The sequence below is a fragment of the Ascidiella aspersa genome, chromosome 1, assembly GCF_963924565.1.
Source record: "Ascidiella aspersa chromosome 1, kaAscAspe10.2, whole genome shotgun sequence".
Classification (NCBI taxonomy): Eukaryota; Metazoa; Chordata; class Ascidiacea; order Phlebobranchia; family Ascidiidae; genus Ascidiella; species Ascidiella aspersa.
In genome coordinates this window covers 21,575,292-21,599,599 of record NC_139447.1, presented here as the reverse complement: position 1 = coordinate 21,599,599, position 24,308 = coordinate 21,575,292, and the positions used below count along the sequence as shown (strand labels likewise).

The 24,308-nt window shown below is 34.0% G+C and overlaps 1 protein-coding gene across 2 annotated transcripts in view; it reads right to left on the bottom strand.

The window, feature by feature from the left end:
- LOC146168260 (ATPase family AAA domain-containing protein 5-like) overlaps positions 1-24,308 on the bottom strand; it is a 36,597-nt gene extending 12,289 nt beyond the window's left edge. For both annotated transcript variants that reach the window (XM_083388741.1, XM_083388742.1), the window contains exons 1-6: positions 23,220-24,308; positions 13,040-13,204; positions 10,436-10,581; positions 7,612-7,744; positions 4,476-4,615; positions 31-189 (exon numbers count right to left, since the gene is read on the bottom strand). In XM_083388741.1, coding sequence (XP_083244867.1) covers positions 31-189; positions 4,476-4,615; positions 7,612-7,744; positions 10,436-10,581; positions 13,040-13,204; positions 23,220-23,670 — 1,194 coding nt within the window. In that variant the 5' untranslated portion in view covers positions 23,671-24,308. The remainder of the gene's footprint in view (positions 1-30; positions 190-4,475; positions 4,616-7,611; positions 7,745-10,435; positions 10,582-13,039; positions 13,205-23,219) is intronic.

Sequence of the window (24,308 nt, the reverse complement as noted above, 5' to 3'; positions counted from 1 at the left end):
ATATTATTTAAACAACTATAAGGTACTTACATTTGACTTAGTTTCAATGTATTCAACTTGATATTGTGACGCTAAATTTTGTAGTACAGAATCATTTGTTGTTGTCAGTATGATTGGTCTTTTGGTAATGCTTGTAAAGGATTGAACAGCTGGCCAAAATCCTTTGTCATCTTCAAGAACAGCTTCTACCTATGATGATACACAAAGGCACATCTGTTTTGTTGATACTTATATTTTTCTCATATCAATGATTTTGGTACTCATATTATCATGTAAAACTAGAAAAAAATCTTCATATTAGGGATATTTTCAACATTTAAATCACGAGTTAGCAACCTACGGCCTGCAAATTAAAACATGTTTAAAACAAAAAAGTTAAAAACTTATTTAACCCATACAATCAACCTCAAGTTAAAAAAAAATGTTGGTAGTAAGTTTAAAAATAACACATAGTCTCAATACTAACTTAATGTCCAATTTAAGGTCTATTTTTGAATTGAAAATTTAATCTAATGACTTCTCAAAAAAAAACTTTTGAAAGTAAACCGACTAATATGTCTGAAATACAACAACTTCCAATACTATTGACTTGTAAGTTATTAGATAGACATATTTTTCAAAACTTTATGCAAAATATATTTTCAAAAGCTGAAATCAGTAATCTATTTATCTACACTCTTACAGTCACACAGAGTGACATTTAAGAATGTCAAATGTCTTTGCATGCTTAGAGTTTTTATGACTAAGGTCTTGACAATTGTTGCAGAAGATGATAACAATCACTACGGAGGTCACATAAATTTATTTCCAGATTCTTAGGCCAAATGGTGCAGTAAGCATGAATTAAAATATTAAGAGGATAAGAAAGTTTAAGAAAAGTAGTAGGCTTTAATAATAATTAATATATTCTCTGAATGTACAAAGCAAAGGTCCTTTTTTATTTTTGGCATTGGCAGCAACGTCAAGATTAAGTTACATAGAAGAGGTCTTCCCAAATGGGGCCATATGTGTTTTCACCTTAATAAAAAAAAAATTGTCACACTAAATGAAATACAATACTTTTAAGATCAGTCAATTTTGAACTGTTTTCTGCTGACACCAATGTGCCGTTTTCTGCTGACACCAATGTGCCACCAGGGATTTGTAGGTGTTCCATAAAACTATTATTTTTAATGACTTGTTGTGGTACAAATATATATATAGGCTAGCATGCAAGGCTGAATGCTTACTATCCATTGTAATATTGATTATAATATGGTATTTATCCATTGCCTAGTCATGTATTATGGCAATTATCAAGTTATGATATTATTGTTTTTCAGAAAGTGTGCCGCGGATATTTATTTCCTGTCTTTATGAACCACAAGCCAAATACTTGAGAGAACCACTGCTTAAGAAAACATTAATTCATCAAATGCGGATAAAACATATTACTATTAAACTGCTGCCATGCAACTGCATATCAAATAAATTCATTAGAATCATAAAAACAAAAACAAAAAAATGTAACAAGCTGTGAGAAAATCCATATCACAATAACAAAGAGTTGAAAAACATCCAGTTTCAACATAAAAGGTGCCCCAAGACGATCCAAATCCAAAATAATTTTTGCCAACAGTACATTGAAAATCATTTAACAGAAGTAATACCTTGAAATAATTTAGCCACTACTGGCAATTGATAACCAACATTTAATATTATTATAAGATCAAACCTGAAAATGCTCACATGCTAAACCACTTAAGTGACATGTTGCTTTTTTATGACACAGCTGTGAGATAGTCTCTGGCTTAAGTAAAACGCCATTTGCAAGTAAAGCACCATTTGCGGGTAACACTAATGATGGCATTTGAGTTGTGAGGAGGAGCTTGCTTTTCATTTAGTATATAACTTAACAGTTTAGTGTTTTATTAGGGTATTGTCATACAATCCTTTGTTGATTGTACCAGAACACAGTAGAGCATGTTGTGCTGACTTTAGGCAGTCAAGGATAAGTCCATGTACCCTTAAGATCTATTGTTGCCAACTTTAACTACCTAAATGAAAACTTTTTGCTTATTGTGCAATCTTAACTTCAAATGGAAACCTAAACCAAGACTGAAATATGTGATTATTTTTGGTTCAATTATAATTTCATCATCAGCAGCGCAGTTTTCTAATTTCCATGCATGAAAGTACGCTAATATATGTGCAGGCCTTTTAAACAAACTTATTTTTCCTGAGTGTTACCTTAGTTGCAACATATGCACCGTGCCTGCTGTGTGCCAAGTCAGGGAAAAATAATTGTGTGAATTGCCCACTAATCATGTGGTATTAAACATGTTTATAAAGAAATTTTTTGTGGTTACTATTATTGCAGAAAATTAAGACCCCAAAATGAGCACGCATTTTAATTTTTGTCTCAAACTATCTGAAGACACTTGACCTAATTACATCAAAAACATTCCAGCTATGAACAGGGAGTTGAAACCTGGTAAAAATGAATTAAAAACAAGATTAACACTTGAAAAATGGATCTGCCATTGGATTACTATGCTATATTATTGCACTTTACACAAATCTTTACGTTGTGATTGTTGTGTTTATTTACAGTTGTGCCAACTGTTTTGCTAAAAAACATATTTTTGTGCAAATTTTTGCCTCATTTATTTACTGTCCTGAAAAGTCAATGAAAAGGTTTACAAACTAAAAACAGATAAACATAAAGTGTTTTCTTGCTCATCTTCAACTAAAACAAGCAAATTTCTTTTGAGTTATTTGTGTTATGACAGCTTTTGACCAGGATTTGCACATGGTGCTGACTATTCAGTTTGTTTTCTCAAAACAGCCAAGTTGAGATTTAGATGCAAAGGAATTATATCATCCACTTGTGGTATTTATAAGTTATATAACCTTGCAAGTCATTTGTAAAAAAACTTAGGACAGAGTCAAATCTTGTCAAGTACCAGTCAAGTCATAATTAGAGCAAGTCAATTTCAAGTCGGGTTGTTTTTCATAAAATTTAACATTAAGCAATTACAAATGGTAAATCAGTCCGAATATGAGAACTCAAAAAAAAAACTACTCAAAATCAAAAAATCAAACTCGAAAACGCGACACATACCAAGCAAAACTTAACATAAATTACCCCAATTATATAATGAAAAATGCTTAATGAAAACACATTATTTCAACAATTGTCCTAAAGGCTAAGTCTATTCAAGTCATTTGTCCAAAAGAATTAAGTCAAGTCAAGTCATTTGAAAACAGAGACTTAAGCCAAGTCATTGACTTAAGACAGGGATGTCCAACCTGCGGCCCGCGGGCCGCATTGCGGCCCGCCTGATATTTACGTGCGGCCCACCACTAATTCTCACTTTCAGTAACCTTTATTAAAAACAGTTGTTTCGAATATCATCAAAACGTGAAGATCGCGCAGTATTTGATGTAGGCATAATCTTGTGTTTTTTATAATCGAGTCTAATGTCGCATTTCAACATCCATCGAGCACTTTGTGCACCCATCATTGCTAAGTAAGATGTTTGTTTTTCTGAATGTGTGTTTTTCCGGACAGTTTTAAGGAAATATGTCAGCCCAAACACGAGAAAACTTAAATTTTTGCATATTTGCGCATAAGTTCACTCTTGAAGAACGGGTGTTTATAAGTTAGGTTGTTTTATGACGTCACGATATGACGCAACTTATGACGTCACCCCTTTAATTTGAGAGATTTTGCGGCACATCGAAATTTTTAAAGTGGCAATGCGGCCCATTCTGCTAAAAGGTTGGACATCCCTGACTTAAGACATTGCAAAACTGTAAACTCGCAATGCTTTTGTTTGCTTGCGAATAATCAAGCAACAGATGCTATTAACAACTTGTGCCTTCAGAACAACTGAACACCGAATTTAGATGTCTCAGTAAAAATAAGACATTATTATTTGCCAGTTTGTAGCCTAATAACATTCAAAATTATGTCAAAAATAATGAAAACAAACACTCTACACAAAACACTTTTACCTAAAAACAACTTCTAAAATATTTGGTTCGCATAACAATATTGACTAAAATTTTTGTGTTGCGCCATAAAACATTTGCGGGTCACTGTCATAGAGCTGGAGTCACCAAACTACAGATCGCCGGTTCAATTATTCTGGCCGGCTACATATTTTCTTAATAAAGTACAGTTGAAATGATGAGTGCAATTCAAAACTAAATTTCAAACTCTACAACAATTTATCAAGGCCCACTACAGTTGTTATTTCATAGTTGTATATTTCCTTCGTAAAACAATAATTAAATTATTAAAGTTTGACAATTTTTGTTTATATCCAGCCCGGAATAGTAATTTTTCAGCTTTACGGTTATGCAAGTTTGGTAAACCCTGCCATAGAGGATAGTTTTTAAAAACTTAAAGCTGTCTAAAAAAAGGTTGGAGATAAGGGTATATTGGTTCAATAAAAAAGGATGAAATGTTATTTTCTTTAGTTAATTACCTCGTCAAACAAAATCAGTGAAGATTGATTCATGCTGTTAAAGTTTGTTTTATGGCCTTTGATCTTGTTTGTCACTGGTTTATGTCCAAAGAAATGATTCATCTTAGACGTTGACTTTCGATCAATCTGCATTTTTTTATCTGACAACAAGGTAAGCATTTCTCTTGAAAACTATTATTTAGGAATATTAATAATGTCTTAAAAATGTATCACAGCATACTTAGGTAGTGGCAAAGTACACCAACAAAACCACCCACAGATAAGATATTTAAAACAGACCTTGAACTTGGTAATAAGCTTTAGTGAAGTCAGACCCTAAATTATATTGCATTTATTTACAAAAAACTTTAAATTTGTACTCATTAAAACCAATTTCTCATAAAGCAATTATCATTTACACCATGGGTGTGCACCCTGTCGACCATTGGCCAAATACAGTGGCAAAACTAAAATATGTGACTTTTATGGCTTAGGTTTGTCTTACAAGATTAATACTCTTACTTGTAATTCTATAGCCAATTTAATTGAACATGTTAATAGCACAGCTTATTTAGCCAGCTTTTGATCTGCATAATGACTAGGAATAAAAGCACTTATTCTGATTAATGTGTCATGGCTCACTTTTAAATTGATACAGAACATAACTTTGCAAAAAGTTTATTATAACTGTCTACATTTCAGTAGTTTTTACGTGCTTAATGACTAATGTGTTGACATTAGTACTAAGGAACTCATTAAAGTATACATACATTTATTTAATTACTAGATTATGGGGGTTGATATTTAGACTATAAAAAAAAACAGGTATAAAATTGTAAATTCATTTCATAAAACTTACAGAAGAATATATTTCGCCATCTTAAAATAGCATCTTTATTCTCTGTACAAAAACCAACCTGTAGAAAAATGCCAAAATGTAGTTGAAAATTATGATACTATTACTTAACAGATACCCTGTGTGTAACCTTGCAAGATAATGGGCTAAGGTGGAACATTGGTAATGTTAATGTGTATTAAGGAAAAACATGCTTATCACAACAGCGATCGGCAATGTTACAAATTTGGAACATTTATAAATGCCCCATAACATTACCAAAACATGTCAGGCTAGAAAAATAACTACAACAAACAATCCTGTATTGTTTTCAAACTCATAACCTTTGGCCATACCGGGACCAATATTGCTACACGGGCTCAGGGGAAAGCAAGCCGAAAACAACAAAAAAGCCATCATAGCATGTTACTACAAAAACTTCCTGTTAAAGGGGATTATTCGCTTAGGGCTCTGTGTTTTACTCCATGGCCTATGGTCAACTGTTGCTTTTGGTATTATCCTGGTTACATCAGAAAAATCAGAAAAAATTCTTATTTAAGCCCAGAATTTTTGCTACATGCTAACCTGGTGAATAGCCTTAAATATCTTGACTCATAGTGCACAGTTAAGCAAACTTTTTTCAGAAAAATAAAACATGAAATGTAGTAGTAAAAAAATTGGTCTACACCAGGGGTCGGCAACCTTTTCCTGCTCGCGGGCCAATCCAAACTCAACAATTTCTCGGCGAGCCGTAATAAATTTCCACCAACAATTTTGTTATAAAAACATGTGGCTTTCAAGCATTTTGATGTTACTCCTAATCCTGGGCGAACCTAAATTTTCATGCAATTAAAATTAGGTCAAAATGTACTCAAATAGCAGGAGACGCGCGAAGCGCTTAAAAATGCGTATGTTTGACTAAAATTGGTAAATCTTTTGATTTACAAGGAGACGTTGCACATTGGAAACACATAAAATAAAATATTTCTTAAATCATAGATTAACTTGGAGGAACTTTAATTTTAGAGTTCCATGCTTTGAAAATTCCACTTAAATATAGCTTCCATGCGCATGTCGCTTTTGGTCTGAAAAACCTCTCTCAAATCGCTATCGCTAGCCTATTAAAAACTCAAATACAAAAACGATTGCAGAGCTCGAAAATTTTTGGTCATTTAGTATACTGTAAAACAGGGGTCGGCAACCTATGGCCCACAGGCCAGGTCATCCGGCCCGTCGTGTTTTCGCACCATTAGACACCATTAACATACTTTTTGACTAGTTTAACTACGTAGGTGCAAAAAATTTGAGCTTCGCGCGAATCATTATTCTACGTCCGGTTTGTTTACGTTTTGATGCTGGGTTTTTACCTAGATCAGCACTTCTTTACCGTTGCGCTGTGAAAGGCAGCAAAGTGCGTCACGGTAAACGTATTCAAAATATTGAACATATATATTTTAACATATTTTTAATTTGGCAATGTAATAAAATTTAGGAAAAATTTAAAAGAAATGCTGATGTACTGCCAAAAAAAATAAATATATATAAAATGATTTTATAAACATTATTGAATACTTTTAGATTTTCTTTGTAATCAAGTCAACTAAGTCCGAAACAAAATTTTAAATCTGGGCTGCGATTTTTAATTTACATTAATCAAACCCTTACCAGTCTTGAAAGTTATCCAGCCCTGAAAAAAGTTTGGGGGCCAATGTTCTAGATTTGAGTACCGATACTACTGTCACTTGGCATCTGGTATTGCCTCTGATCTGATAGCATATAACAGGGGTATAAAACTTAAATGGTCTAAAGGCAAAATAAATCATGTATATTAAGGGCAAAAAAACACTGGAATCTATTGCTTATTGAATAGAAATTATAAAGCAAAACAAACACATTGTTGTGCATGTTAATGTCATATTTATTTGTCCTCTTTTATGATGCTTCCACACACACTGAGCCTAGCTTAACATCAGCATTTGGATGCACACCTTGTATGGCCCAAAACAATGACAATGAAAATTTGATTTAGGCCTAAGAACACAAAAACATGGTAAGATTTAAAAAAAACACAAGCTGCAGAAAATGAGTCCAAAGGTCACACATTTGAGACCCTGGGTTTACAACAAGCTGCAACAACAATGTAACAACATTTTTAAATAGAATAGTTTTATTTTTATATTTCCTAATGAGTTTTTCAAACATATGCAGTTGGACAGTAGTCCAATTTTAGTATAAATATACTGTTGATATTTGATTTTCTTGAAAATAGTGTGAGTGACCAGTACTTAAATCTATATATGCACATTACTAATATTTACATACTTTTCATTTCTAGATGTTGTTCACCACCGAAATTGTCAGATTTTGTCATAACAAGGTGTGACTGGGTTGCCTCTTGTAGCTGACACATAACTTGCTTGTAATTCCTTTGACTGGATGCATTTATTTCTAAGACCTTAAATATATATATTTATGTCATGAATTGGGTAATGGGTATAGATTGTAAGGTATAAAAAAATGAAGAATGCTAAAACATACCAAGACCCCAATTGAAAAGCAGTTTAGCCAGAACTAAACAGTAAAGCCTGGTATTTTGTTTGAGATATAATTAAGCTTACCATTTGGTATGTAAAATAATAAGCATATTGCTAAGTGATGACAGACTTATTTAATGCAAAGTTTTACAAAATTGTTGTCGTAAAATTATTGGGTTTACACATAAAAAATGTTTAAATATTAGCTATATAATAGGCTTATTTATGCTTAGCATCAGGATAAATATAAGCTTTACAAAAAAGTGAGCAAGTTTTATTTTTGATTCAACATTAGAAAATTATTTTTGCATTTTTCAAAAAAATGTGCTTTTGCTTACTGTTTATAGCACTTGTCTAAATCTACAATCAGCCCTGGCATAAACAAACAGACATGTCAGTATAGGTTGCTAAACTAACTTTAAACTGAAAAGTTTACTTGTTAGAAACAATCAATTTCCATTACATGATAATAAACTTTTTTCATCTCTTTCCTATTGTTATTCGTTCCGATTGGCTGATTAACAAGTGTGTATTCAACAAGGGACGATGCAGAGTCAAGCATTCTTCCTTTTTTTCAGCTAAAAACGTTGAGTTAGGCAAATGTTTCCTGCTTTCTTTAAAGGTGGTCTAATTGTGACTGTTCAAAGTCACCTTTTATGTAATGATAGTTCCACCTAAATTATTCTCTATAAGCATATCCTAAGGCCACGTGTTTAGTGTGCAAATGACACTACTTATTTTCTCTCAACCGCATGTTGTATTTTGCTGACTTGACACACTGCTCAGTGCAGATGTTGTTGTGCTAATCGTGGCATACTAACACCTGGGAAAAATAATTTTGGTTTAGTATTGCAGGTGGCAAAAGACATGTTTGTAATTTAGCGTAGTCCCGTATATGGAACTTAGGAAACTGCGCTGCTAATAGTCTAAGCATGATTCTACCAAAATCAATCACAAACATTTCACCTTCTTGGTTTAGTTTTTCGCCTGAAGTAAACGATTGCACACTAAGCGGTTTTGATCCAAGTGATCACTTTGCGTCTTAAAGGTTCGCTTTTGCTGGACGTTAATTGGCTGTGTATGATTATTTTTTTATGACGTCATTGCAATCACTAGTTTATTACATCATACCAATCGCCTGTCATTATTCATTAACCTCAGTTGGAAAAATAGGGAATTCCCTTGATTGAAATTTTGGGACGCCCCCCATTGTAATTTTCTGGATACACCGCTGTAAATATAAATATATTATATATATACATATATATATATAAATAAATACCTATTTACCCAACTTGGAAGCTTCAATCATTGAAAGACAAAAATAATGAAAAAAATCGCATATCATAATATACCATTTAGTGACAAAACAGCAAAAAATTTTTGCAAAACAACAACCCACAAAGGTCAACATTCTAAACAATGGCTATTTGATTTCTCAAGCAATTCTGAAACAAATATATATGCCTGATAAATAGGGCAGTTAGTTTTTGACTAGTCAAAATTTACACATTCAAAATTGAATAAAACTGCACAAATAGCATTTGTAAAATAAATAAAAAACTTCAATTAGCTTTTAGAAATTGTGGCATTAGGTTGAGTTCAAACTTTATTTTTGCTTTATAGTTGTGTATCTCTGATTTGGAAAATGTATTGAACAGTATTTGCTGTCTTTTTGCGCTTGTGATGTGCAATTATCCCATTTCCTATTTTGATACGATGCTAGGTCTTTGTTAATTTTCTGCAATTATTTTTACCTTGTATTTCAGGTGTTTACACAATTTTTTTAAAAATAACCAGTGTCTTGTTTTTCTTTTGCATTTTTATAGTTGCTTGTTGTTTTTAATTGTTTTAAAACGACTGGTAGTGAGTAAAAAACAAAAACATATAGTCAAATCCAAGAAACTAATTCAGTAACTTTATACAACAATATGTTGTTCAACTTTTTTCAAAAATATTTTTAGGTTAAAATTTTAATTTTTTAGGACAAAAGATTATTGCCCTACTACTAAATCATGAAATATAATATGATACAAATACCAGGTTGTTGTCAAAATTATATAGTGGGTGAAGTGCAACACAATGAACTCGTAACTAATTCTGTCCATTTTATAAAACACTGATTGTGTTTTTGTCCCACTTTACTCTAAACATGATCAGTTAAGCAGTCAAGTAAAGTGCTGCAAAAATATGAAGTTCCAGGAATGTGCTTCCATTACTTGATAAACATGCTGTACGAAAACTCAATCGATATTAAACTAAAATTGACCTTGAGTAAAACCAGAGCAAATTTGGGCCAAAACCAGTGTGTTTTACAATAATATTACACTTTACAACTTAGCGGGATTTGCAAAATTCTCTGCACCTGACATAACGCATTTAGCTGCTCGCCCAATAATCTTATCTCAGAATGGCAAAACAAGCACTACAAACGTTCACCACAGCAACAGGACCTAATTCAAATTTCCCACTTGCATATTATGTGCTTTTATGTGAAACCTTCTGTGTGAAACCAAGAAATTGTAGAGGTTTCAATTACCCAATAAAATCGACGGAATATAATTTGAATACCTGTAGTTGTAGATACTTTGACATCTCTAACCACAACTAACCTTATAACCAAGTTCACTGCAGCATGTGTAAACAGTTGCAGTCTTTCCACAACCACTTGGGCCAACTAGCACAAATATTTTACACAGTTCTTCTTTTCCAGTTTCTTCATCCGATAAGTAGAAATCACTATCCGATGACAGATTATCTGAGTTATTTTGAAAACAATAAAGTAAATATATAACAAAAAATGCAACAATCTTGTAGTGTTATAACGTTTAAATGATGGCTCCAGATGTATTCTTGACATGTATTGTATGTCAGCGAGATTTTAGAAAGTGCCAGATCAGAGCAGCACACATAAGGGTATTGTTTCTGCAGCTTGATATAGTAATAGTAATTCCATTCAATCAGATAAATATGTACAGAATAAATAGCAGGTGCTATAGATCAGTGATTCTTAACCTTTTTGTAACGCATCCCAAACATGTAATATGGTAATCCCATCAGACAAATATGTACAAAAAAAAGCAGTTGAGAAGCATTGCTATGAGTTTCATTTATATGACATTCGTGAACTATGTCGCCAGATTGGACCATAATTCAAAAAAAGAGAAAGTTTTCTTAAAGGTAAAGCTTTTAGGGGTCAAGTGCCAGTTTGTCACTGTTTGTCACTTGGAATGGGATTTTTGTTCTGTAGCGGGAAAAATAAAACTAAACTAGACGGGGTGCGGTTGTTGTATATTTTGTCAGGGGGTATATTTTCAGGGCTTGGTCTTTTTTTTTTAATTTCAAATTTAAATTTTTTTTTTAAATTTTTTTTTATATATTTTGTATTGTATATTTTATATTATATATTCGATTTTTTTCCCTAACTTGTTTCTGCAAGCAAAAACAGATATGGGCCGAAAACTTCCCCACTTAACTTCTGGCTTTGATGCGAAAGGGGTTCGGGACAATGAAACACAGCATGATGCCAGCAGCCACTTAATCGCTTCGCAAGCTGAACCAAGGAAGCGATATGAACAAATTCTGTATTGAATTTTCTCTGCCGCTAGGTAGGAGTAGATAGCTACAAAGAGCTAAAACGACGACGTCATAATATTTTAGGTTTTTTGCCCCCCAGTCAGAGGCCCCGAGGGGAACAGCCCCATAAACCTCGGCATCGCAATTACCAATCTACGCCATGTCTGAAAATTTGAAAGTTCTACCATGTCTACTTTTTCTATAAAGCTTTGGACAAAAATCGGTCTGAAACATGCCATAGGAACCTATAAAAGAATAGCGGCAAAAACAAGATATGTCCCGAAAATAAATTTTCGGCCCATATAATAAATAAAATATCTTGATAGCAAAAAGATTCTAAAATTAATTTTAAATAATCTTTACTAAACAAACATATACATAAAAAAATAAAACACTACCCTTTTCACATCTAGTTAAGTCAGGAAAATTTTCAGGTAATATACATATCTGTTTTTGCTTGCAGAAACAAGTTAAGGAAACTATAGAACAGCGGTTATTAACCAGTGGGCCATGGCACTGGCAGTCCATGGAAACTTTTTAGATGGGCCACAGACCAATTTAAAAAAGCTGGATTTATTAAACAATTTAGTTTCATTTGTGTCACTATACCTAATTTTGCAGGAATAATGGCTTGGGGAGGAATTGAGAAGGATATAAATAAACATAAATTTAATGTTCAGAAGCAAGTATATACCTCACTAATGCACGGTTGAATAAATAATCTGTAATAATATATACTCAGCTATTTTTTGTTCTAAACCGTTTTTATAGCTTGTTCTTTCATAAAAATTGATTGGGCCACAGAATTTTTGTGAAACGAAAATGAGCCACGAATGAAAAAAGGTTGAGAACCACTGCGATAGAACATGCAACGTTTATACTAAACCACAAACCAAAGTCAAATTAATAATATTTAAAAGCAACTCTGATAAGTAATGTTACTTGTAACGCTCCATCAACCTCCCAAAAATCAATAAAAATAAATAATTAAAAAAATTAAATGCTAAACTCTAAAAATATATCCCCGATAAAATATTCAACAACCGCACCCCCACCTAGTTTTACCTGTTGGTACAGCGGTTCTCAAACTTAGGGTTCATAAACACCTTGGAAGTTTCAATGCGTCCTTATAACATCTCTAATTATATAGGCTAATAAATAATATTAGTCAAGAGTATATTTTCCTTTTCAATTTTGTGATACTAAATCTTTGACAGCTTGCATACAGTAAATATAGTTAGTAAGAGAACAAAAATGAACATTTGTGTTATTTTGTACTGCAATTTATTCAATTTTATTGCTGTTGAAAATAAGGGGTCCGTCATTATTTTAAGAAAGCTTTAGAGGTCCACAAGTTTGAGAACTACTGTGCTAGTAGTTCATATGACAACTAAAATTCCTTAATGAAGTACTTTAATGTGTATCAACCAGCCCATTTATGTGTATCAACTAGCACATGGATTAATGATGAGGGGCAAGTATAAAACCCTAATTACCTATTATTCAGATTTAAAACATTACTAGTTAGGAAACCTGCTGCAACAGGGTTTCACCTATGCATAAGTTGACATTATACTTGGTATTTTATCTGATTGGCATGAAAAAATAAATATGCTTTATAATATAGTATACAAACTAACCTTTGTTTGTATCATATTTTGCTTGCTTTTTAATGAGGACACATTTATTTTCAATTTGTTTTTTCCAGTTTTGCAACCATTCTTTCAATTTTGATAGTGACGCTTGGTTGACGAGCAAATCATCGCTGGAAACTGGTTTATGCTTTTCTGTCCACAAAGGCAATGCTGAAAAACAGAATTTCACAAAAATGATGATAAAAAAATGTTGAAGGGGCCATGAATTACATGCAATGTGCTAACTCGTTTAAACCTTCTTTCTCTGCCCCCTGGGAATGTCAAATATAACAAGAGGTTTTGAATTTTTGGTCAGGGTTTAACTGATTGTTCGATGTGAAAAATTTTTATTGTAGTTCGGTCATGCGTCTTAAGCTTTAGAATGCAAAACAACAATCAAACTCAAAATGTCGTCTTTCGTTTCTTGTTTACACAAGGGTTGGCAATAAACGCAGGATATTTGTTACTTTTCGTTATTGTTCAGGTCGACTGATTAGCAAGTTTGTATTCAACAACAATTGACAATGCCAAAAAAAATAAGTTAAACCTTCATTATTTTTTTTTCTCTAAAAATGTCGCGTTGGGCTCATAGAAGCTAAAGTTCCTCTTTGTTCAACGTTTGCACAAACATCCGATGCAATGGCATTTTTGTAACTCTTCTCTTATAGAAGGTCCAAGTGACGGTCGTGCGCATTTTAAAGTCGCCATTGTTATTTAATATTTGTTAGCGCACAATTCTTTTTGTTAAGCATATTATTAGACAACATGTTTAGTGTGCAATTGATGCAACTTATTTTTTATCAACCGCACCTTGTATTTTAGCTGACTCGAGCCACGCATTCCGTGCAGATATTGCGCTAATCGTGGCATAAGAACAACCATAAAAACAATCTTTATTGCAGGGTGGCTCTGTATGTTTAGTTCCTATTTATGACATTATTTAAATCTCTATTTTATGACAGTATCAAAATCACTTTTTTGTTAGGACATTGAAATCACTATTTTATGATACCATACCCGTTTTTATTTTACGAAGTCATTATTCATTAAGTCAGATGGAAAATACGTTAATTCCCTTAGTTGAAAATTCAGGACCCCCTTGCCTGGATACGACCCTGGTATCGCTCATACTACAAGCGTAGCTCTATCAACTGAATTCCTTAGGAGCATTTTAGGATAATAATAAAACAGAATATTCAATAAGATGCAGTCGGCCACTGGGGTTACTCAAGATCAACCTTGTGGCCAATATTCAGCTTAATTTTTGGAATAGTAATGCATAATTGGCAATAGTAAATTTGCAGTCTTTAAACCAAATCATGTGCTACTTTACAGTTTTTTGTAACCTATACAACACTTGTAAAAAGTGTTCACTTTTTTTTAATTTAAGTGCATCAATTTTAAAACCCTTATTCTCTAATTAAAATTACAGTAATACTTCTTTTCACTAGTTTCTAAATTTTTGATTTTTGATTAAATCTAAACCCCATTGTGAATCATTTATATTGAATGCTTAAAATATGTTCATTCAAGAAGACTTTACAGAATTTTTAGGCTTTGTGAAATATTTTAGGATTCTAAATGCTTTTGCCTAATACAGTGTTTTTAAAGTATGGGTCAAAAAATGAGTCGCTCTATGGTGATTCAATCCTGCGCAAATATTTTTCGTTTCAGTTTTTTAGTATTTTCAATTCAATCATGACTGAACTATTGCATCATAAGCATTTCATGTGGCAACTTGGATTATTGCATCATAAGTGTATAGCCATAGCCAACTACAGTAGTTGCTAAGACTGGTGTAAGCGGTAGCCGCACAGTTACTTTATTGCTTTGTTTACTTTTTTTAGAAGATTATTCTGCTAGCTCGTATTACACACATATACCTCCAAATTCTGTTAGACTAGCATATTTATAGTGCTGTCTGAGTCACTAACAAACTTGGGATTAGAATGGAGAATATTGTAATATTTATTCGCAACTTGAGGTACTTATGCGTTTCAGTTCGAGCTATAGGTTTGTTTCTTTTCGATGCTAGATAGGTTTGTTCGTTTCAACTTGTGAGGTTATTAGTTGCAGAATCAACAATTTGTTTGTAATAAATCTTTGTTTCACAAAACTGTGTAGGCTTTTACATCTGGTTGTCTGTGTCTTTTCTATTTCATGCATGTCAGAAAAATACATTTTTGATGTTTGAGGCTAGGGTCGTGAGATGTTTAGAAAACTCAGATTTGGGTCGCGCTTAAAAAAAGTTTGACAACCAGTGATGTATTAAAGTCCAATTGATACAATTTAAATAATTTTCCATGTAACGCCAGGTGGAGAGATTTTGCAAAGTAATTGAGCTTTACAAAACACATTTCACCACAAAAGTAGAACACATTTGTAAAACTTGCTTAAAAGCCATTTTGTCAGGCATCAGCAAATTCTACCATTAAAAAAATTGTAATTATTCAGTTTAAAATGACAAATGTTCAATCAGAAGGTTTATATACAGTTTGTTTATCCACAATTTATGTTTATTTAGTTAAACAGATAAAATTTAATAGAATGTATCATGCATTAGGCAGACTTTTTTTAATGCAATCATTATGTTATTGATATTTGGTTTGTTTTTAAATAACAAAAAAAAATCGTGCAAAAAAAACAAAAAATGCATTTGAACAGATCAAAGGTCACCAAACTGAAACCTCCATGCCAGAACTGGACTTGACAATAAGTTTTGGTCCAATTTTTTCCGAACCGTAACCAAACCTGAACTGTTTTATGTGAGATTCTGATGAGCCAAACCGGAACTGAACCCAATATTTTGAATAAACCTGAAACCTGAACCTTAACCAAACCTGTCAATAAAAGCGGTTTACTCCAGCATGACGTCACAACCTCTATTTTACAGAGTTAATCTATGCCATGTTTAAAATTTTATGAAAAATAACGAATAGTGATTAAAGCGTTATTTTTTTATTTTTCAGATATTTCAGTAAGCCCCGTAGCTCTACATTTATTGACCCATATTTTCATCTCATATTGCATCCAAACCGGAACTTTATAAATCAGTTTTGAAAATAAATTTAGTCGAACCGGCACTTTTAAAATGCTCGAAACCGAAACCAGAACTGCACCGGATTCCGAAAAAATCTTTGAACCCGTACAGATTTATTTTATCTGTACAGACTTATTATACAGATTTATTTTATCTTTCCTCCATTTCACAATCAATAAGTCAATTAAGGTACAAAAACTTGGAATTTTAATCCCGATTCTCAGTCAAAAGTAGTTTTTAAGGACTTCTGGTGTAAATTATGTTTTTAAGGACGACTGGTATAAATTATGTGTGCAAAACTTTTATTAAAGAATACCATGATTCTCACAGTGCCTAAATTCTTTAAAATGAACCAACACCCACAGGTTAGGTACAGTGGCGTATCCAGGGGGGTTGGGTTGGGTGTCCGGACCCCCCCTTTTCGTTAGTGATATTATCATTTTTTGTTCGTTTTTGTCAGGGTTTTACTCACCGTCCTAAGCAGCAATGTTTGTAATGTAATTAGGTCACGCGTCAGCTAATGCAAAACCATGAAATAAAACGCAAAACTCTGTTTTTCGTCTTTTGTTTGGTCGACCGTAAACGTAGGTTATTTTTTCTTTCATTATTTGTTCAGGTTGGATTGGCAAGTGCGTATTTGACAATTGACACACTAAGACAAACCTTCTTTCTTTTTTTCCAGCCAAAAACGCCTATTTAGGCAGCTAATTGTCCTCACTGTTCGCTGTCTGCGCTAATATCGGATGTTTTTTATGTTACGATAATTACTGCAATTTTTTCCCTGTAAGCATATTCTAAGACCATGTCTTTAGTGTAAAACTGACGCAACTTATTTTCCCTTAACAAAAGCCTATATTTTGCTGACTTGGCACACTGCCCGGCGCAGATGTTGCACTTATGGTGGCTAGGGATGTTCAAAGTAGAATATCGAATCCAGATGGGATTCGAATCCAATTCTGTCGTTTATTTCGGGTAATTGGAACCGATATAATTTAATGTTTTACCGCCGATTGTTGCGCCTAATTGTACAAACGTGTGCGGTAAGTTGGCATGTCGCTGCGGCGACCAATTTACAGTGCTTGCTTTAAATGTAACCCGTTAGTGCAGTGTCAGCGTTTTTTAGGGCGACCAATTACTTCGCGTCTGGCGATAACGTTCGTCTAATAATTAAGTGTCAATCAAGCGTTATTGGGCGAGCGACTAACGTGTAATGTCAGGAGCGGAGTTCACAATTTCCCTAAATGCGTTAAGTAGCAAAAGTAACACGTGCTGGCCATCGAGAAAATGCGCTATAGGGTTACTTAAGGTCAACTTTAGGCCAATATTCAGCGAGGTTATGCAGTTATGCACAGCGTAAATTGTCAAGTATTCGCTATGTCAATAGTAACTTTGTATTCTTTGCAGTGCATTATTTGACTGCATAACAGATCAATTAGTCAAAAAAGAAGCACCCAACAATGCTTTTAAAAACTGTACCGAATTGCTAAAGAGTTCTGTGTGCAGTGTTGCATTGTACTCACTATTGGCAAAATATAAGTTTTGGCAACAACCTGGACAGTGGACATGTATTACAGTTCACACAACTGCTTCAAATGACAGTTGTTAAGAATGTAAAACATTTTTTATTATAATGTACACATGTTAGCAAATATTTGGGCGATTTATTGCTGTAAATGTTGGCCCTGTAGGGTAGAAAAAGATTAATCCATTCCCCAAACAAAATCGAGGTTAAATAATTTAATAAAAATATACTAGGATTCGCTATTCAGGATTCGTTATTCTAGATTCAAAACCTATTATTCTAGAATACCTTGGTATTCTACTTTGAACATCCCTAATGGTGGCATAATAACACCCAGGAAAAATGATCTTCATTTAGTTTTGCAGGTGGCAAAAATCGTGCTTGTAATTTAGAGTAGACCAGTATATGAAAGTTAAGACACTGCGCTGCTGATAGCCGAATTATGATTCTTCCAAAATCATTCACACATATTTCACGAGCTTCGTTAGTTTTTCGCCTGAAGTTAACAATTGGACACTAAGCGGTTTTGCAGCTTGCGCCTGACATGAGTGTCAACGACGCACATTTTCGCTTTTGCCAGACATTAATTGTTTCTGGTTAGTTTTTTATGACGTCGTTAAAATCACCTTTTTATGACCGTCAGACAGAAAATAAGGAAAATCCCTAAGTTGTCTGGGTTGCTTCATCCCCTAATCCCTGTTTACTTGCCATTGAACAGTGCATCTTGTCTAACTTGTAGATTATGTTAAAACGTGTTGCCAAACGCAAAAAATAATGTTTTTATTAACTATTAAATATATTTAATCTGTAATTATTTTGGGCTTAATTTGTCCATCGGACAGATGTTCGTTGCATGGCAAAAAAGGAGCAATATCAGGGTTGGGCTTAAGCACTCGCCCGCTCGCCAATGCGAGTACAAATCGCTCCCGGCGAGTGCTGATTGACACCTACTCGCCCGACTGGGGAGTGGCTTCGGCGAGAAATTTTTAACTTGTGTAAGCAACACTACTAAGCGAAATGTTACTTAGTGCCAGTTATTTTCTTAAACAATAAGGCGCAAATACATTCAACACTACACAAATAATAAGGTTTTAATCGAAGTCACGTTCGAAACTCGTAATAAAAATTCTTTGTCCCGTTGTACATCGTAATAAAGACTCTTTGTCCAGTTTTAAAACAATCGTTTCCCGGCAATCAAAGACGTCATTGCTGCAATGGTAAATAGTTGTGAGGTTGATTGTTTAACTTAAACGTTGTTAATTTTTAAATGTTTAACCCAGTCGTTAACGCCTTTGGAAAACTTTACTAAACCTGCGATGTACCCAGCGATAATAATTTTACTTTTCTGTATTTATTGAATTGTGTGCATAAGAAAATTATAAGCAATTGCTGCAGTTTTGGTAACAATAAGTTTGAATACAAATGTTTTATGTTATTTGTAAGCAGTGTTTTTTAAGGCGTTTTAAGAGGCCGAAACGGCCCACTGAACACTACAGTATTTTAAAAACTACAGCTGAAAATTAGCAATTAGTCTACGTAAGTATGTTGTTGCGATTTCTAAAGTTTATAGCGCAGCACAGAACCTTTGGTGCATATGTTTGTTAACTGTGCGAAAGAATCGTTTAGTTGTAAATTTACAATTATTTTGTGATTATTTGCTGTTCAACCAGCAACTATAGTGTTAGGCGAAGTTTTGCGTTTTGTTTCTAGCGCGAAGCAACCTGCGGCCAAACGTCCCTCAAGCATAGAAAAACCAAAACACGAAAAAAAATGCGAGCATTTTAAAAAAAAAGGAAAACAGACAGGCCGTGGCTACTGAATTGTCAGTTTTATTTTTTTCACTAAATACTGCAAAAAGTATTTTGACTAGGGATGTTCAAAGTAGAATATCGAATCCTTGGATTCGAATCCAATTCTGCCGTTTATTTCGGGTAATTGGAACCAATATAATTTAATGTTTTACCGCCGATTGTTGCGCCTAATTGCACAAACGCGTGTGGTAAGTTGGCCTGTCGCTGCGGCGAAACATTTACAGTGCTTGCTTTAAATGTAACCTGGTAGTGCAGTGTCAGCGTTTTTTCGGGTGACCAATTACCGCGTCTCGCGATAACGTGCGTCTAATAATTAAGTGTCAATCAAGCGTTATTTGGCGAGCGACTAACAAGTAATGTCTGGTGTGGAGTTCGCAATTTCCCTAAATGCGTTAAGTTGCAAAAGTAACATTACGTTGTAAAACTTGATGGCCGTCCACAAAATGCGCTATAGGGTAACTTAAGGTCGCCGACTATGTGCAAGAGCGGATCCGTGTACGGCATACCCCAGCTCCCATCCAAGCCATCACTGGCTCAACTTTAGGCCAATATTCAGCGAGGTTATGCAGTTATGCGCAGTGTAATTGTCAAGAATTCGTTAAGTCAATAGTAACTTTGTATTCTCTGCAGTACATTATTTGACTGGATAACAAATCATGTTAGTAAAAAAATAAGCCCTAAGACCCAACAATGCTTGAAAAAACAGGACCGAATTGCTTAAGACTTCTGTGTGCAGTGTTGCATTGCACTCACTATTTGCAAAAATATAAGTTTTGGCAACAACCTGGACAGTTGACATATTACAGTTTACAGAACTGCTTCAAATGACTGTTGTTAAGAATGTTAAACATGTGGGAGATTTTTTTTAATTATAATGTACACATGTTAGAAAATTGTTTGGACGATTTATTGCTGTGATTGGGGGCCCTGTAGGGTAGATTAAGATTAATCCCTTCCCCAAACAAAACCAAGGTTAAATAATTTAATAAAAATATACTAGGATTCGCTATTCTGGATTCGTTATTCTAGATTCAAAACCTATTATTCTAGAATACCTTGGGATTCTACTTTGAACATCCCTAATTTTGACTAAAACATTGTTTCAAGCGTAAACTGCTTTATGGGTCATTAATTTGGTCATTCATGCATGGAGATAAACGACAAGACTTTTAGAAAAACTAATGTTTACGTAAAGAAACCATAAGACAGGTTAACGATAACCCAAGAAATAACCGCACTAGGACGGAAATTTGCAGACGGCGTGCCAACAAATTTGGCGAGTGTTATTTTGGCTGGGCGAGTGCTGATTGATAGCCGCTCGCAGGCTGGCGAGTGTGAATTTTTTCTTAGGAACAACCCTGAATATGCGCGGGCATAGGCGCCGAACGTGGGTGTGCAGAGCGTTTTTTGACGCCCTGGTTTTCTCGCAGGGTGTCAAAACGCCCTGGAATTTGCCCAAGTTTTGTGTGCAACTCCATCTTTGTAAACATTATATTGCAGCTAGGGCAATGTACATCGCCTGTAGCACAATCGTGGTTCACTAACAGTATGTGCTCGACTTTCCTGAATTACATGGGGAGAAGTACATTCTGCAAAAGTGTTCGTTTGCACCTAATAATAAACCGAAGCCGCGCTGAAAATATGAAGTACCAGGTCGCGCTAACGTAGGTTAAACTTAAGCTGATAAGAAATTTGTGTTCAGTGAAAAATTTTCTGTGATAAAAGATGAGTCAAGCCAATTAAATAGACAAGTGTTAACCTAGTTCCTAACTTTTAAACGTCGTAACACAGTGCTTCGTCTGGCGTCACAATTCATATTGTTAAATATGCTGAGACGTTTAGTCACTCATATCGATAAATAAACGAATAATATTCCGAACATAAGCTTTTCGCCAAACACATATAAAAACCTTGTTCAATAACGCCGACTCCTCTCGCACAAGTTTCTTTAATTTTTAATATTGTTATAGCGCAAAAAATTTGCCCTCGCTTCGCTCGCTCCTTCTACATGTGTCGTATATGCTATGGCGGATGATAAGTTACGAACACTGCTCAAAGCAGATTGCCACTAACCTTCGTCCTTCATCATTTTAATACAGGACAAAGCACGCATTAGCTTGAAGTACAATTAATTCAGACAAAATTACATGAGACATATTCGGTTGGTAGTTTGTGTGGCGACCTTAGCCAAGTGTAGCACGATTTTCATTTTAATTTGAAGGGAGTCACACTATCATTCAGTATTGACACTCAAATTGTGTATTTGAACTCAATATTAGAAAATTGTATCATTTGATTAGTTATTTTTTTAGTACAACAAGTTTTATTAAACATCGTGGTATACATTTATCTTGAGAAATGCGAGAAAACCCTAGTGCAGGGGTGCCCACCTTTTAGCTGTTGACGGCCGCATTGAAAGTCTTTGTATATCTCACGGCCGCATGTACAATTTTTTCAGAGATGACGTCAGAAAGAGTCATATGTGATGTCATAGAACAATTATCCTTCAACATACTTGTTGTTGTCTAGTTGCTCAAATAAAACAAGTAGCTCGCAAGTGGGGAAAAGCGTGCTTGTAATTTGGCGTAGACCCGTATATGAAAGTTTACTGCGCAGCTGATAGCCTAATTATGATTCTTTTGGTCACTTTTTGTTTCATACGTATCTTAGATAAAACTAATTTGGGCCTTTTTTTGCTCGTAACATAGCTCAAAGAAAACTAGTTTGGTCACTTTTTGCTCGTAACATAGCTTAAACAAAACTAATTTGGGCACTTTTTTGTCATACATGGCACTTTTTGTTCTGTACAAAAGTGGGATAAAATTAACTTGGGCACTTTTTACAAAACTTTCTTGAAGTAATAATGGGGTAACTAAGGTATTATATGTAATAATCTTTGCAAAATAGTGATAATGTGGGCTTCATGAGATGGCTTGAGGTCTAATTTTCTGTGAAAAAAAAAAGAAGCGGCGACTATGTCAGACAAAGAATCAGCCAGAAAACCGAAGAATTGGTACAAAAAAAAATTTTATACAAAAAAAGAAATAAAAATTTTTCTCTGAGCCTTTGTAGCTCAGTTGGTAAAGCGACGGTCTCTGTATGACGGAAGGTCGTGAGTGCGACCCTCACTAAAGGCTAGTTGTTTTTCTGGCCTGCCCTGTTTGCATTATTGATCGACCAATTTGGCGAGTCTGCGATGGCTTTTCGGTGTACTGAACTAGATTAACTATTAAAGTTATCCTGTTTCTTTAAAGAAGTTCTATTACACTTTTTATTAGTAGTATGAATGACAACGTGTGGACTCGAACTTTAAACCCAACAAACATTTTTTTTCGCACTCGCTTAAATATAATTAAACACGTTTTAAGTGCAAAAAATATTCGATGACCGCCTGATTCACAGTTGTTCTAACATTTTAATAACACAATTATAAGTTAACATTTTGTGCGGCCCATGGAGACCTTTTTGAGTTTGGTTTTGGCCCGCGACTAGAAAAAGGTTGCTAACCCCGGTTTTAGGTCTTATTCTGACAAATTTAGGACTTATTCCAATTTAGACGAATAAGATTAGGTATTAGTACTATTTTGGCCTTTTTTCAAATTGTGTTTTATTCTGAAAAACAAAGAATTTAGGTCAAAAATGCTTGTCACCAAAAGGCTGGAAAGATTCTGCCAGTCTAGGCTCACTGATAAAATTATAGTGGTTGCAATTACGCAATATAACAACATAATTGGCTACAAATTCAAATCTAAGGATTCAACATTCTACTTTAATAATCTCTACTTAATTACTACAAAATACTTTATTAGTTACCTTCTTTTTCATTGCATTCCTGATTGCCATTCCGAAGAGCCGAGGTTGCACGTTCTGTTAATTTGACCTCAATAACATCAGCAGAGCTTTGTCGTAGTTTAGCTGTTTTTTTATTTTTGGCAACAGGTTTCTTGGGTATACAGACATGACCAGTTGAGTTTATATCCAATTTTAAAGGCGTAACAATACATTCATTGTCATGGATTCTTTTGCGTTTTGATAAAACACCTAAACTTAAATCTGTTTTTCTCTTTCTTTTATTTTTCTTAGTGTGCTTATATAATGTAACTGGACTGCAATGAGATTCCATTGGTTTTGACACACATTTTATTTCTGTAGCTTTTTCTTTTTTGTTATTAATAAAATCAACAAAGGAAACAGTAACAGGATCTCCTTCAATTGTGGATGAATTATTGCACTGTATATATTTATTGTTTTTGCATTGCTTCATTTTTTACAGAATAAACGTTTCTTCTAAGACACACAATTAGGTAATAAAAAACAAAGAACAAAGTAGTAAATATCAAAATATGTTATCTTTCAGGTAAAATTATGGCGCTGGTATAGAATCACACCCATTTTTTTGGTGCTGGTGTACAATTACTTTTCCTTCAGATGGTTTATATTGATAACATTATTCGGGTTAGGGTGAGAGTTAGCGTTTGGGTGGATCAAGTATTAATTATTATATTTATTCTCCCATACTTATTTTAGACTTGTAATTTTATTTTTGACAACCCGTTTCGTTAGTACTGTAAAAATAAAGTTGAAGGATTCTAGACCAGCGACGTTTATAATGCTAACATAACTTCGGTTATTGTGCAAGTTAATGTTTGGGTTATCGTTTGGGTTAGGAAGGGGCCAAGTGTTATTAATTCTATCTCACACTTTTTGTTATCCTTTGAAAATTAAAAAAAAATATTTTTAATTTATCTACGCCAGGAGTTTACCTAAAGGTCCAATTAGTGGATTGCCACGACCTCAAGGTCTAAAAATCAGACTTTTCTGCCATGCCCGAATTGTCTTAGACCTTTTTGCTTAGCAAATGCACTAATTTTTAACGGATCGGCTCCAGGTGGGTCAAGTATT